The sequence below is a fragment of the Saccoglossus kowalevskii genome, chromosome 2, assembly GCF_978046115.1.
Source record: "Saccoglossus kowalevskii chromosome 2, keSacKowa6.1, whole genome shotgun sequence".
Lineage (NCBI taxonomy): Eukaryota > Metazoa > Hemichordata > Enteropneusta > Harrimaniidae > Saccoglossus > Saccoglossus kowalevskii.
This window is the reverse complement of record NC_140642.1, coordinates 36,389,801-36,405,583: the sequence shown is the minus strand read 5'-3', so window position 1 is coordinate 36,405,583 and position 15,783 is coordinate 36,389,801. Positions and strand designations below refer to the sequence as shown.

General features: G+C 34.6%; 1 protein-coding gene across 7 annotated transcripts in view; it reads right to left on the bottom strand.

Annotated features, from left to right (window-relative positions):
* Positions 1-5,662: 5,662 nt before the first annotated feature.
* The window catches only part of LOC100375202 (ninein-like protein), a 37,225-nt gene continuing 27,104 nt past the window's right edge, over positions 5,663-15,783 (bottom strand). For 4 of the 7 annotated variants that reach the window (XM_085495093.1, XM_085495089.1, XM_085495072.1 and 1 more), the window contains 8 exons: positions 14,786-15,705; positions 14,554-14,667; positions 13,438-13,563; positions 11,696-11,746; positions 10,039-10,662; positions 9,758-9,826; positions 8,688-9,011; positions 5,663-6,802 (listed from right to left, as the gene is read on the bottom strand). In XM_085495093.1, coding sequence (XP_085351219.1) covers positions 6,617-6,802; positions 8,688-9,011; positions 9,758-9,826; positions 10,039-10,662; positions 11,696-11,746; positions 13,438-13,563; positions 14,554-14,667; positions 14,786-15,705 — 2,414 coding nt within the window. In that variant the 3' untranslated portion in view covers positions 5,663-6,616. The remainder of the gene's footprint in view (positions 6,803-8,687; positions 9,012-9,757; positions 9,827-10,038; positions 10,663-11,695; positions 11,747-13,437; positions 13,564-14,553; positions 14,668-14,785; positions 15,706-15,783) is intronic. The other 3 variants (XM_085495075.1, XM_085495079.1, XM_085495085.1) reach the window with 3 other exon arrangements.

The following is a 15,783-nucleotide window of genomic DNA, read 5'->3' as shown; positions in this document are numbered from 1 at the left end:
TGGAATCCGTAACAGAAACATGGAATCTGTAACAAGCAATCCATAGGAGAGACATGTAACCCGTAGGAGACACGCAACCCGTAAGAAAGACATGCAACTCATAGGAGACATGCAACCCATAAGAAAGACATGTAACCCATAAGAGACATGCAACCCATAAGAAAGACATGCAACCCATAAGAGACATTCAATCAATAAGAAAGACATGCAACCCATAAGAGACATACAACCCATAAGAGAGACACGCAACCCATAAGAGAAATGCAACCCATAAGAAATACATGCAACCCATATGAGACATGCAACCCATAAGAGACATACAACCCATAAAAAAGACATGTAACCCATAAGAGACATGCAACCCATAAGAAAGACATGCAACCCATAAGAGACATTCAATCAATAAGAAAGACATGCACCCATAAGAGACATACAACCCATAAGAGAGACATGCAACCCATAAGAAAGAATGTGCTCGTAGCATTACGCATTTGCACATAACATTCCGGTCTTTGCACGTATCACTTCGGACTTCAGTGAATTTGTCGGTAATTTTACTGACATTCCAACAGACTTTTATAACATGTATTTTGCAGCAAATAAACATAAAATTGGACACATACCACATTGCTTATTAGTTTGGTCGGTTATGTGTTCCTCACTATGCTCAATTAATGAGTCTGGTAACAATGCTCTTTGAAAGATAACTATTAACAACCTCGAAATGAGGGCGCACTACATTGACGAGAGGACTGTGAACAATGCTACATGTTGAAAAATAAAAATGTTGACTTGGCCAGACGTTAATTCACAAAGAAAAGAGAAAGTTAATTTCGTTCTGTAATTTTACAGTTGTAATATCTAAGAGCTCGTATTTTCGTTTGCTGGACCAGTGAGATTGTTTTGAACACAAGAATTGCTAGTGAGCAATCAAACTGTACATGGTGAGTTACAAAACATGCATATTGTTAACTGCATTATATTCATTGAAAATAATGTTATTATCGAGTAAACATTATCGAAATATACTACGCATGCGAGATACGATTGTCACATGAATAATCGGCTGCCACTATATGTACGGTAACACGATTGACCAGAATTGCGCATTTACCTATTGCCAAGCTGATCTATCTAATTTTAACGAATTTGCAAGTTTTCCGATTGTGTACGTAGTATTACGAATTTGCACATAACTTGACGGGCCTTCTATTTAAATTTACAGAAATTACACAAAGTATTACGAAACATTACACAAAGTATTACGGAACATTACACAAAGTATTACGGAACATTACACAAAGTATTACGGAACATTACACAAAGTATTACGGACTTTGCATATAACTGGACCGAGTTAACACGTAGTACTATGGACATTGCACATAACTGGACAGAGTTAACACGTAGTACTATGGACTTTGCACATAACTGGATCGAGTTAACACGTAGTACTATGGACATTGCACATAACTGGACAGAGTTAACACGTAGTACTATGGACTTTGCACATAACTGGACCGAGTTAACACGTAGTACTATGGACATTGCACATAACTGGACCGAGTTAACACGTAGTACTATGGACATTGCACATAACTGGACCAAGTTAACACGTAGTACTATGGACATTGCACATAACTGGACCGAGTTAACACGTAGTACTATAGACATTGCACATAACTGGACCGAGTTAACACGTAGTACTATGGACTTTGCACATAACTGGACCGAGTTAACACGTAGTACAATGGACTTTGTACATAACTGGACCGAGTTAACACGTAGTACTATGAACATTGCACATAACTGGACCGAGTTAACACGTAGTACTATGAACATTGCACATAACTGGACCGAGTTAACACGTAGTACTATGAACATTGCACATAACTGGACCGAGTTAACACGTAGTACTATGAACATTGCACATAACTGGACCGAGTTAACACGTAGTACTATGGACTTTGCACATAACTGGACCGAGTTAACACGTAGTACTATGGACTTTGCATATAACTGGACCGAGTTAACACGTAGTACTATGGACATTGCACATAACTGGACCGAGTTAACACGTAGTACTATAGACATTGCACATAACTGGACCGAGTTAACACGTAGTACTATGGACTTTGCACATAACTGGACCGAGTTAACACGTAGTACAATGGACTTTGTACATAACTGGACCGAGTTAACACGTAGTACTATGAACATTGCACATAACTGGACCGAGTTAACACGTAGTACTATGAACATTGCACATAACTGGACCGAGTTAACACGTAGTACTATGAACATTGCACATAACTGGACCGAGTTAACACGTAGTACTATGAACATTGCACATAACTGGACCGAGTTAACACGTAGTACTATAGACATTGCACATAACTGGACCGAGTTAACACGTAGTACTATGAACATTGCACATAACTGGACCGAGTTAACACGTAGTACTATGAACATTGCACATAACTGGACCGAGTTAACACGTAGTACTATGAACATTGCACATAACTGGACCGAGTTAACACGTAGTACTATGGACTTTGCACATAACTGGACCGAGTTAACACGTAGTACTATGAACATTGCACATAACTGGACCGAGTTAACACGTAGTACTATGGACTTTGCACATAACTGGACCGAGTTAACACGTAGTACTATGAACATTGCACATAACTGGACCGAGTTAACACGTAGTACAATGGACTTTGTACATAACTGGACCGAGTTAACACGTAGTACAATGGACTTTGTACATAACTGGACCGAGTTAACACGTAGTACTATGGACATTGCACATAACTGGACCGAGTTAACACGTAGTACTATGAACATTGCACATAACTGGACCGAGTTAACACGTAGTACTATGGACTTTGCACATAACTGGACCGAGTTAACACGTAGTACTATGAACATTGCACATAACTGGACCGAGTTAACACGTAGTACAATGGACTTTGTACATAACTGGACCGAGTTAACACGTAGTACAATGGACTTTGTACATAACTGGACCGAGTTAACACGTAGTACTATGGACATTGCACATAACTGGACCGAGTTAACACGTAGTACTATGAACATTGCACATAACTGGACCGAGTTAACACGTAGTACTATGAACATTGCACATAACTGGACCGAGTTAACACGTAGTACTATAGACATTGCACATAACTGGACCGAGTTAACACGTAGTACTATGAACATTGCACATAACTGGACCGAGTTAACACGTAGTACTATAGACTTTGCACATAACTGGACCGAGTTAACACGTAGTACTATGAACATTGCACATAACTGGACCGAGTTAACACGTAGTACTATGGACTTTGTACATAACTGGACCGAGTTAACACGTAGTACTATGAACATTGCACATAACTGGACCGAGTTAACACGTAGTACTATGGACTTTGCACATAACTGGACCGAGTTAACACGTAGTACTATGAACATTGCACATAACTGGACCGAGTTAACACGTAGTACTATGGACTTTGTACATAACTGGACCGAGTTAACACGTAGTACTATGAACATTGCACATAACTGGACCGAGTTAACACGTAGTACTATGAACATTGCACATAACTGGACCGAGTTAACACGTAGTACTATGGACATTGCACATAACTGGACCGAGTTAACACGTAGTACTATGGACTTTGTACATAACTGGACCGAGTTAACACGTAGTACTATGAACATTGCACATAACTGGACCGAGTTAACACGTAGTACTATGAACATTGCACATAACTGGACCGAGTTAACACGTAGTACTATGAACATTGCACATAACTGGACCGAGTTAACACGTAGTACTATAGACATTGCACATAACTGGACCGAGTTAACACGTAGTACTATGGACTTTGCACGTAACTGGACCGAGTTAACACGTAGTACTATGAACATTGCACATAACTGGACCGAGTTAACACGTAGTACTATGGACTTTGCACATAACTGGACCGAGTTAACACGTAGTACTATAGACATTGCACATAACTGGACCGAGTTAACACGTAGTACTATGAACATTGCACATAACTGGACCGAGTTAACACGTAGTACTATGGACTTTGCACATAACTGGACCGAGTTAACACGTAGTACTATAGACATTGCACATAACTGGACCGAGTAAACACGTAGTACTATGGACTTTGTACATAACTCTAGAGAATTTGCACGCAGAAATTACACGTAACTTTAGAGACAAATCATAAAATTTACGGATTTTCAACTTGACTTTACCGACTTTGCAGACAACTTGGTCGACTTAGCACGTAGCAACACGATCCTTTACCGGCTTTGCACGTTTTATCACGGACTTAGCGCGTATCATTGTGGACCTTCTGTGTAACTTTATCGACTTTGCATGTATATTACTAAATTTGCACTTAACTTTACCCACTGAGTTTGCTTAGAATTCGGCCTTACCGAATCTCATTGAAAAATAATTGCCAACAACCTCGAAATGAGGGCGTACTTACGCGGTATTTGGCAACATGATTATGGACCGTAATTTTCGAATCACTGTGCTCTAAACAACTATTACGTTCCAACCCAGCGTTGCTACAAAGAATGTTGGTTATCTTGTATGTTCGACTCGAAAATAATGTTTGGGGGTCGTCGACTCTCTAAAATAAAGCTGAAACCCTTTGTGTCGGCAAAATTTGCCCCTCAAAATGCAAAAGGAAATGGCGTTTCAGAAGGTCATTTTTTAAGGGGGGAGCATGCCCCCAGACTCCCAAGTACCTTTAGCACATGGTTGGTGTGCAGATCTCAACCCCCCCCCCCCCATGCAAAATTTCGTGCCGCCACCTCTGAATATTTGATGCATTTTTTACAAAACTTGCATATTGTTAACTGCATTATATTCATTTAAGATAATATTATTAAGTATATAACATAGAACTCTTTTTTATGCTATTTATTTCTCAAATTAAATAATTTCAATAGTATGGATTTGCGCATACACATACGAGAAACATTCTTCACTAGAATGACTGCCACTATGTCTATAACAAGATGGACTTTGCACTTTACTTGAACCACTTTGTACACATCTTTACATACTTTGTACACAACTTCACAGATATTGTCTTTATATTTATGGATGTTTCACATAAATTTACTGACTTGCAAACATTTTTTGGATATTTATTTTTCAGAAAATAGAGAATTTGGCACATACCAAATTTCTTAGAAGTCTTGTCGGTCATTTGCCTCACTATTCTCATGTAGTTTCAATGAGTCCGATAATTGAAATACAACTGTCAACAACCCCAAAATGAGGGCGCACTACATTTGACCAGAGGCCTGTCAGGGATTTTTTTGTTTGAATCACTGTGCTATGAAAAAAAAAATTATGTTTCAATCATATTCAGAGTAGCAGTTTGCTATATTTACCAGCCAATCAACAACAATACTGACCTAAAATCCCAGCCAGTCAGGATTTTAGGGAGTTAGTAACCATGGGAACAGTAATCGTGTAAAATTGGGCTACACTAACTACTGTGTGAAAACTCCATAGTAAATCACTTAATGGTACATTTTGTAGAGATTTCAGAGGAACACTTCATATATATTTATATGTATATGCATAGATAATAAAATAAAACAAGTCGTATACTTTAAAAATGTTTTATTTATGAAAAGTGTTAACAAAAATATTTATCATCAAGAGCATGAAATAATATCTGCACTATTCAAGGACTTAGTGACAAAATAGCCTGTATGTTGATGCATTAGGGGAGATGGATGAGAACAACTTATTCATGTCACATTCAGATCAGACTGAGTTATGTGCTCATCAGAAATGGGATCCAGCAGACACAAATTCAGTCTGAAATGAATTTTATTAAGCAAGAAAATTGTGAAGGAATATGGAAAAGGGACTTGTGGTGGTAATGATATAGAAATAGAACTTTCTTTCAAAATAAAAAAGTTATAGCGTCAATATGAACCCCAGGTTTAAAAATACTGGTATAAAAGATAGGTTAACATCACAATGTAGAAAAATAAGTAATACAAAATACACAGTGTATAAGGATATGACAATAAGAAATGAAAGAACATACAATGAACATCAGCGTTCTGGAATGTAAGATTCATACAAAGACTGGCAGAAAGTTTTACAATTTAAACTAACAGTAGTATTTGCCAATAATTGTTGTAAAATACAGTTAATGTACAATAATGGTTATAGTGTGAATACTAGACATGGCTTTGAAAGATCCACATTTACTTAATTTCAATTTACTGGCGATAGGGTTGTTGAATAAATATAATGTTATTATATAAATACTATGAAAATGTTAAAAATTTAGATATCACTCAATGATGTTATATATAAAAAAATACACACTTGTTATGCATATATGTACAACCATTGCATAGTGTGATGTGTTAGGATGACTTGGATCTAACAATGTTACCATGATTATTTGTAGTAGGAATTATTAGGCATGATTTGAATAGTAATTGTTTTAATGAGTAGTTTCATCACACAGAAATCTTAGGTGGGTGTGGTTTGGCAGTGTTAATATGATGACCTGAGTAACTACAAGGTGGTGAAGGTTATTTACACTGCAGCAGGACAGATTTTTCTAAGCAGTCTGTTCAAAGCTTTATTTTTATCATTTAATAGATAAACATTTCTTTCTGCTGATTTCTGTCGTTCTTCTGTATCAGCCAGGGCTTTCATGAGGTTACTGTTCTCAATATACAAGTCTTTTAATAACATGTCCCTTTTTGTTGATGTGTTTAACTGCAATGAAATGAATACAACAACTTCATATAAGTAATAATAATAAATAAGGATAAATAAGCCAGGAATTTTGCATCTTCCTGTACGTTATTACAAATTTTTAATATAAATATAATCCTGTCAATTTTAAATTATAAGTATGAGCAATGTACAAGCCACAGCTGTTGCATGGTGTCCATGAGATGACATTATATATGACTGCACAAAATATTAGAGTTAGGTAATACTACCGTATTATTCATACACAGTAGGTACAAAATAATCCCAGGTTATACTAGCACAGAATTCATTATAGGAACATAATAATCTTGACTAACATAATATTGTAAAGCATTTAATTTCACTATTTTGATGATTTGAGCAATTTCACTGGGTTTTGAGCAATTTCACTGGGTTTTGAGTTCACGAACTTGTCAAATAAACAATTAGTTCTATTTTTATTCTACTTTCATATGGATTTAATATAGCAGATTTTACTGATCCACAAAAATAGCAAAATTAAAAACCAGCGAATAACTAATGTGTTTACAGTACTGGTAGATCACAATAAGGAGATATTTGCATCTCTATTATTGTATTTTTCAAAAATTATCACAAATTTCCTCGACTTTTACCATATAGTTTTATTTTATGTTATTTGTCAAAAAAAAAAAAAATGTATGTTTCTCTGAGCTACTTTTTACAATAAAAATAAGTCAAATGTCATACCTACAAATCTGTCATGTACATATGGCGAAAAAATCATATGTAGTTAACAGTTGGGTACTTTAATTGCCCTCAATTATTGCAAAATTTAATACTACATGAATTTTTTCTGAAAGTTTTGCTGCAAACAATTTTTTTACCATATAAAAAAGCCCAATGTCTTGTGCCTAAATCAACAATTATGTAACACATTTGAAATAAAAAAAAATGTTATTTTTTCAGTTTAATTGAATAGGTTGAAAAATTATTGGGTCAATACACAAAATTCATAATATTTTGTACTCAATGATACATAAATAAATAATAAATACAGATTTTGATAAAGTAACAGTATAGTACAAATTTGCTTTATATTTTAATCTTGTGGCCTCTCATCATTAATATAGTGAAACACCAATATCAACAGAAAAGGCACTATTAAAGTGAAATCATTATTCCATTCCTCAATGTTTATATCATGTTTATAACAATGTAATTATAAAATGAAAACACTAGATGTCATTTCTTGAAACGACATGTTCTCATTGGTTAATCTGTACCATGTTATAACCCTGTTTTCAAATTGTAACTGGAGATTTTTTTTGAGGTCAATGCACGAACAGACGAACAAGATTGTATTTAAATCAGCAAAATCAAATGTATTATATTTATGTAAAAAAATGTGTAATATTTGTACAGATACAAAGAACCCACAATCAATCATTCATGTTAATCAGTCATGGACATTTTCATTTAGAGCATGTCTTCACATGTTGAAATACAAATGTCTATGCAATGCTAAAATGTTGATTTCTTTCTTAAGCACTATTGCATGTTAATCTTGTTTTCGATTGGACTGCATGTAAATTCAATATTTCGGCATTTCATGATAATTATAATTAAAATAAACAAATTGGATGGAGATGTTTGCTTAAATAATGGGTTTGACTGAGGAGTGTTGAGTCTTTTATTCCTTGAATATCAAGTAGATTAATCAATTCTCTAAACCAATTAGTGGTTGTCATTGAGATCAACATCACTTTATAACTTTCAATGAAATGCATGCAAATATAAGAGACTATATTTAGACTGAGTGTTAGTATTGTTATTCCTGAAACTTTATATATAACTTATTTCATGAAAGTGTGAATTCTAACATAAACTTGACCAGCCAGTGCTGGAGTTAGAAATAATAACATACCTGTTCCTTCAACTTGATAAGATTATCATCTAACAGACCTCTTGATATCTGATGTTTCTTTTCCATGTTGGTTTTTTCTTCAATCAAACTTCTCATCTCATTATCATGTTCCACCTTGACACGGTGTAAAACACCACTTAATTCCGACTCCTTTTCGGCCAATAATTTCTCTAATTCTTGTAAGCGTTTGTCTTTTACAGCCAGCTTACTGTTTGCTGTGAACACTTCTTTTTCAGTCATTTCACTTTTATGATCTCGTAGTCTTTGCATCTCTCTGATATGCTGAGATTGTGCCAGAGACATTGAGGTTCTGCTTTCAAGTAACTGAATGTTAAATTAATTTAATGTTAATTTAAGATGACAGATACATTCTACATCTTAGTTTGTAAATATGTAAAACATCACACACCCGTAACAAACTATAAACATTAAATGGCTTCAAATGCTGCTGTTTTAACTTAAAAATATGATATATTAAAGGGGAACTTCTGAATCCCAGGGATTCCACCAGTGTATCATGGGACATGTTTACGTTGTTCACACTGTTATCTCTCTTTTGTTTTCTATTGTTATTAATCTAGTAAGTGAATTATCTGTGAAATTAGGCCAAACTGGCAGTGTGCCTTTAAATAGTAGCTAATTCTGTGCCAACTTTCCCATGCATTTTATTTTGAGATTATTGAAGGTTGTTATCCCTTAGACAAACTCTCTTATATTCATATACCGGTATATGCAGTTAATTTGTCTTTACCTATCCATAATCTCAACATTTTATGGTGTGTATATTGGTCAAACTAAAGTGAATCCTATATTACATACAATATTCAAGATGAAATTCTGATAGAACAAATATGGGTAAGAATATATATGAAATTAGAAACATATTTTGTTATTTTGGCTCATTTTCAAATCTTGTTATTTATTTAAGTGTATGTGTGAAGCATTGAACTATTCACTTAATAATTTATTTTGAATGGTTTATAACAAATACAAAGTTTGCATGTTTTATAATAATTATTTTTGATATTTACATTCCCAGATATTACAAATATTGATGATATATTCCATACCTTCTGATTAGTAGCTTTAAGATCTCTCTTCAAAGTAGCTCTTTCCTCTTCCAGCATCTCAACTTTAGCCTGAAATTAAAGACAAATCAATGAATATCATGTTAATATTACGGTATAAGTATTTATATTTGTATGCATATGGGAAGGGAAGTCACCATCACCATTTAACAGTGGTATACCTGGGATTGGGATGAAAGAAGAATAAAATAATTAGAGATAAATATATCCTCCACCTATATATCCCAATGGTCATGCTGAAAGAAAAGAAACTTGGATTATACTTGTATTCCAACCTCAGACAATGCCACAGCACTATGTAGATTTGGCCCATCTGTTGCTGATGTGATTTGAGTGTGTTCCCTGTATAAGGCATCAGTAACTGGCAGCATGGCTTGTTGTATACGCTCAGCCACAATCTGCTCTATAATGCTATCCTGTTCCACGTTTACTGGTACCATATCAGTCATGGTACCGATGGTACTCTTCATACTGCTAAGTGAGACGTCAGGTTTACTAAACATGGTGTTCATCCTACGTGATATTAGACTATCTGATTGTGGTAGATTGGTCTGTACAGCTCTATGCATACTGTACACTGTAGCTTGAACAGCACAATTGGAAGTGTTACTTTTATTCCATATCCAGTTCAACCATTTGGATTCTGTTACCTCTGGCCATTGCACACCCTTAGACACTAGCCTGTGTTCAGTCTGGGTAGTAATGGTTCTCAATTTTCTCCCATCTGTCTGTATATGCCTAGTCTGTACCAATGCCTTCACCTGCACACTCACAGAGACCATGTTAGCTCTCTCAGATGGCATCATTTGAATCTTCAGTTTCTGCTCCAATGCCCGAACTTTCAATTCTAGCAAACTTTTTTCATTTTCCAATTCCTCATAAGCAGCCTTTGAGGAAAATTAATTAAATTCACACAGAAATGAGGTTAGTATCTACAGATCAATTACAATTGCTTAAAACTATGGCTGAAATTAGGATTGACAATTATGCCCAGATAGATGGTGCACAAGTACTCTCAGATATTTACATAACATACAAAACATTATTAAACATTGATAGGCAGGTGCTGCATGCATGACATATGTGTGTATGCTACATGAATAAATCTGAGGTAAAATACTGAAATACTTTCTGATTGTTCTTACATTTTTTATTTCTCAGTTTAATTTAAAATTAAAGATTCAATTTTTTTTAGGTATTTGTATTAACTCCTATATTCAACTACTAGAACCTAATTGAAATATAATTTTGTATTGGTGTAATCAGTCCTTCATGTACTACAAGACTTTTTCTGTATAACTTCTAAACTGTAAGATAATTCTTGTACTTGTATATCCAAAAGCACTTGAGCAAATTTTGTTCATCAAACAATACATACTTCCTAGGTTAGTTGTGTTTTGGGGGAATTCAAATCAGAATTTGGAATAACTTGTTATGGTTGACTAAGAATGATTTAGATAGATAGCAGGAATAATAACTCTGGATGCTCTTGCAAATGTCATAAGCATCAAAATGTATGGTCCAAATCATTTTAAATGTAAAGATTTAAATCATAGCAGCCAATACATATTTATCATATAAGAAACAACAAATCAGTTTTCCTGAGTGAAATTAAAAAAAAAATGCTGCTTTATGTATAGCTTGTATTACAATCACCATCTACCTTATTATGCACAAAGTTACAGTGTAAACCTTAACACTTTTAGCATAACCCATATTACTTGCCTTCCAATTACATTTATTTTTAATATGGCAACAAGACTTAATACAGGCTGCATGCAATTAAAGTGGTGCTTCCTGGAAATTACAATTTCTATGGCAACTTAGACTATATCTACACTGGACTTATATGTTCCATGTATAGAAAAGAAGATTAATATCTACAGGGCAGATACTTTCATTTTTACTAATAAGACTTACTGTTGAAGAATTGCCTTCAGGGGGGTGATCAGACTTAAAGAAAGGCATCCACTATAAGATAATAACACGGCTTACTTGTAAAATATGGCTTTCAGATTTAAAGCAAAAGGACTTACAAATTTCTGTGTTTTTACAATGCTACTCCATTTTCATATACTGGTATTATATTTTGAACAAAATAGATGACAAATTTATTCATTGTTCACTGAAGGCATTTTGGTTTAATTCTCCTCAATTGTCCTTCATGATCAGTGTGCTACTGAAGACAAGCTACGACAACAAGAAGACACTAAGGAAATGAGATTTTGAGATGACTGAACCCAATAAACAGGTAAACAATTTATGAACTAAATGATATGTTGAACATCGATCGATAAGATGAAAGAAGAGAAAAAAAAGAAAACATATTTAGGAAAATATAAATAACCACATAGCGAAGAACCGGTTGTGATTATAAATCAAAAACCTTAAGAAACAGGTTTATTTATAGCAAGTAATCAAAAAAAAGAAGAAGCCCTGATTCCGCAGTGATTAGTGATATCCCAAAGGCAGAGATTTTATTTGAGTGCATATTCAGTAATGGCCATGCAATGTATGACCTATGAGATGGATACCCTATTTATGAGGAGTTTGTCTTTCTCTTGTAACTTTCTATGTCTGATGGGAGAAGTCTTGACTATATTATCTACTGGCTGTAATAGAATATCCATAGTTAGCACACAATGCATAACGATGATTACCCGTATTGTAATATTCCTGTTTTACCACCAGGTTGGATGATTGACATTCTGCCACGATTGATTTACAAATAAGACTTATCGTTGATAAGGATGAACGAGCTTAACACATATTTGACGTAAGAAGTTCCTGAAATTTTGCCAAGCTTATCATATTTGCTCTATTAGAAGCACATGTAATCCAGCAGTTGCGTATATTATATACCAGAATATTGAAATATGACATATTGACCATAGGCACACTTCCGCTATTCATGTATGCATTTATGCACTACTAATAGAGCAAATACAATGTTCCCTCTGATTGGCTATTCGAAAGTCTAAACAAAATAAGGTACCCAAACTCTTGTATGTATTTTGACTAAGTTAACACTATGAGGAAACAGCAAATTTATAGTCTCCATGGGAACAAGTTTGAGTACCGAGTACATTGGATGGGATCTTTCACTCGGCAAAATATCAAGAATTTGGTGGGCTATTAAGCTTTTCACAATTTTTATGACATAGTAATATACCACCTTAATGGGACAGCATAACAATTGAATAAATGCAGCCAAGCTTGAACACTCATTTACATAATAATAATATAATTAAATCAATTGTGAACAAATATTCATGAGCCGGCAAAAATCACAAAATTTTATGTAAATTTCTGTGCTGATCTACAACAGTGAGTGTCAGTAATTTTTGTGAAATGTCATTAAATCGAAAATTCCTAGCTGTAAAAATTATGTGCTAAAAAATTCAAAGTTTAAAAGTTTAAATATTTTTGTTTGTTTATACATTTTTGTAAATATGTAAATAAATTCGATAAAATCTCATTGCTATAGTTTACTGGTATACATTATTCACAAATCCAGCTACAACTAGAATAATACGGTAAAAGAATATTTCATTATCTCAAGAAACAGCTTACTAAGAATCTGTTATAAATGCAAATTGGATAACATGCACAGCGGACATATATGAAATGCTCAGTATTTTTTAGTGTGATCTGATTTGTACCTTATCCAGTGTACTTCTCTGTTGCACTGCATGTGAACTCTGTGATTTCATCATTGATATGTTTTCCTGTTTTTCCACTTCCATTGATTTAATACGCTTTTCTAATTGTTCTATGGTAATTCCAGCCTGTGAGGATATCAATAAGCAAATACTAATTTAGACACAAATCTCAGATCACTTTGATGTGTTAAAAAAAGAATTAACTTTTTGTCCAAGCAACTATTCATCAATATATATGATCATGACCTCATAGCTTCACACTTGGAATATTTTTCACAGTGGAGGCCAATACATGTAGGTGATTCTCTGTTCAACTGCGAGATCTCGCGAGTTGCATGAAAAACGTGCATCGAACGTCTGCCGCAAAAATCGAACGATTTGATTTTGAACTCAAATTTCTTTATTTCATACATGTAGCTCACATCGAACGGTTGATCTTTGACAGAGGAATATTGCTTTCGAATACTATTAAGCATGGAAATATCCCCCAAAATACTTTCGCGTTTGTCAAATCCCATGCGATGTTTGACGCCACTACGACGCTATTACCTTTGTTTGTCCTGTTTTTACGTTCGATTTCACGCATAACACGTAATTCTCACAGAGAATGGAAAATGGTCTATTGAACAATATTATTTTAAAAGAAAAACAAATATTTATCATTAAACATTCAGAAGTTTGAAATTATATATTCTGGCCAAAAACACAATTTAATATGAATGGGATATTTGAGCTAATTAGTAGGCTTAATAACATGACATTGCATGATGCAGTGAAATGTTTGATTTTCATACTCATGCAAACATTTGCTGACAGTTGAGTCCAAGCACAAGGCAAAATGTGAAACACTATCAACAAACAAGCTGCTCTCTGATTGGTTTGACAGTTAGGTGTTAGGGATAGGGTAGCCAATCAGACACAATGCAAGCTGCTCTCTGATTGGTTTGACACAGTTAGGTGTTAGGGTTGGGTAGCCAATCAGACACAATGCAAGCTGCTCTCTGATTGGTTTGACACAGTTAGGTGTTAGGGGTTGGGTAGCCAATCAGGTACAATCTTGTAAATATCTTCGCATTGACTCTCTGCTGTTGGCTAGTAAATGTATAGGATAATTACCTCATTTAATTTGTCTTCAAGATGTTGGTTCTCTTTTTTAATATCATCAATATCTTCTTCATGTGCTGCTTTTATTCTCTCAATCTGATCTACAAAATTTCCTTCCATCTCGTGCTGAAAACCAACACATCCATATTAGGAGAAAGTTGACACATCATGAACACTTTTACTGACTGATAAAATCACAGCTACTTATATTAACACATTTCTGTTTTATTAAAATTAAACTTACTTGAATTTTTTGTTTCACTTTATTTTCCAGGATGGCTTTTTCTGATTCTAGTTCTTTCTTGTACTTTTCTTCCATGGAAGCTTTTTCCAGATGGTATGAATTGGCAAGCTGGGACTTTTCATCTTGTACCTCTCCTTGCAGATCCTGTTGCCGTCTTTCAAACATAAGTTCCATTTCACGTTTCTCCCTCTCATAGTTCATGTCCAGTTCTCGTTTATGTTTTTCAAGCAGTTCATTAAAATCTGCTCTTAACTGCCCTTTCAAACCAGCTTCACCTTTTACAAATATCTGTTGTAACTCTGCAATATCATCTTTATATTTCTGTTGCAATTCAGCTTTTTCCCTTCCATGCTGCTGTTTTAGATGATGCTTTTCTTCTGTGAACTGCAGTTCTAAATCAGACAGTCCTTTCTTATACATGACCTCACTGTCTGTTTTCTCCCTGGCATAACCTTCTTCAATATCCAACTTTTCTATAGTGTACTGTTTTTCTAGATGTGATTTCTCTCTCAGAAGGTTTTTCTTGACCTCTGCAATCTTTATATCAAGATCAGAATTATACTCTGCCTCTAACGTATCCCGCAGCTCGGATTTCTCTCTTGCAAATTTTTGTAAAAGTTCCATTCTCTCTTGATCATGTTCCTCTCGTAAATGTGCAAGCTCCCTTCTAAATTTTTTTTCTCTGTCCTCAGCCTCCTCTTTGGCAAACTTTTCCTGTTCTTGTAGCTTTGAGATCCACATATCTTTCTTACGATTGAATTCTTCTTTCTGTTCTTTCATACTATCCTCCAATTCTGTAATTTCAAGCTTGTATACTTGTTCAATATCTTTACGTTCACGTTCAAAGTTTATCCTCATCTCGTTGATATCCTGAGTGTGTGATTTGTTCAGCAGCTGGATCTCTTCGGCATGCTTTGCATCTATTGGAGTTGACAACAATATTGATATCAATACGACTATTTCAATATGAATGAAGGTTAAAACTGCTTTGTGAAATT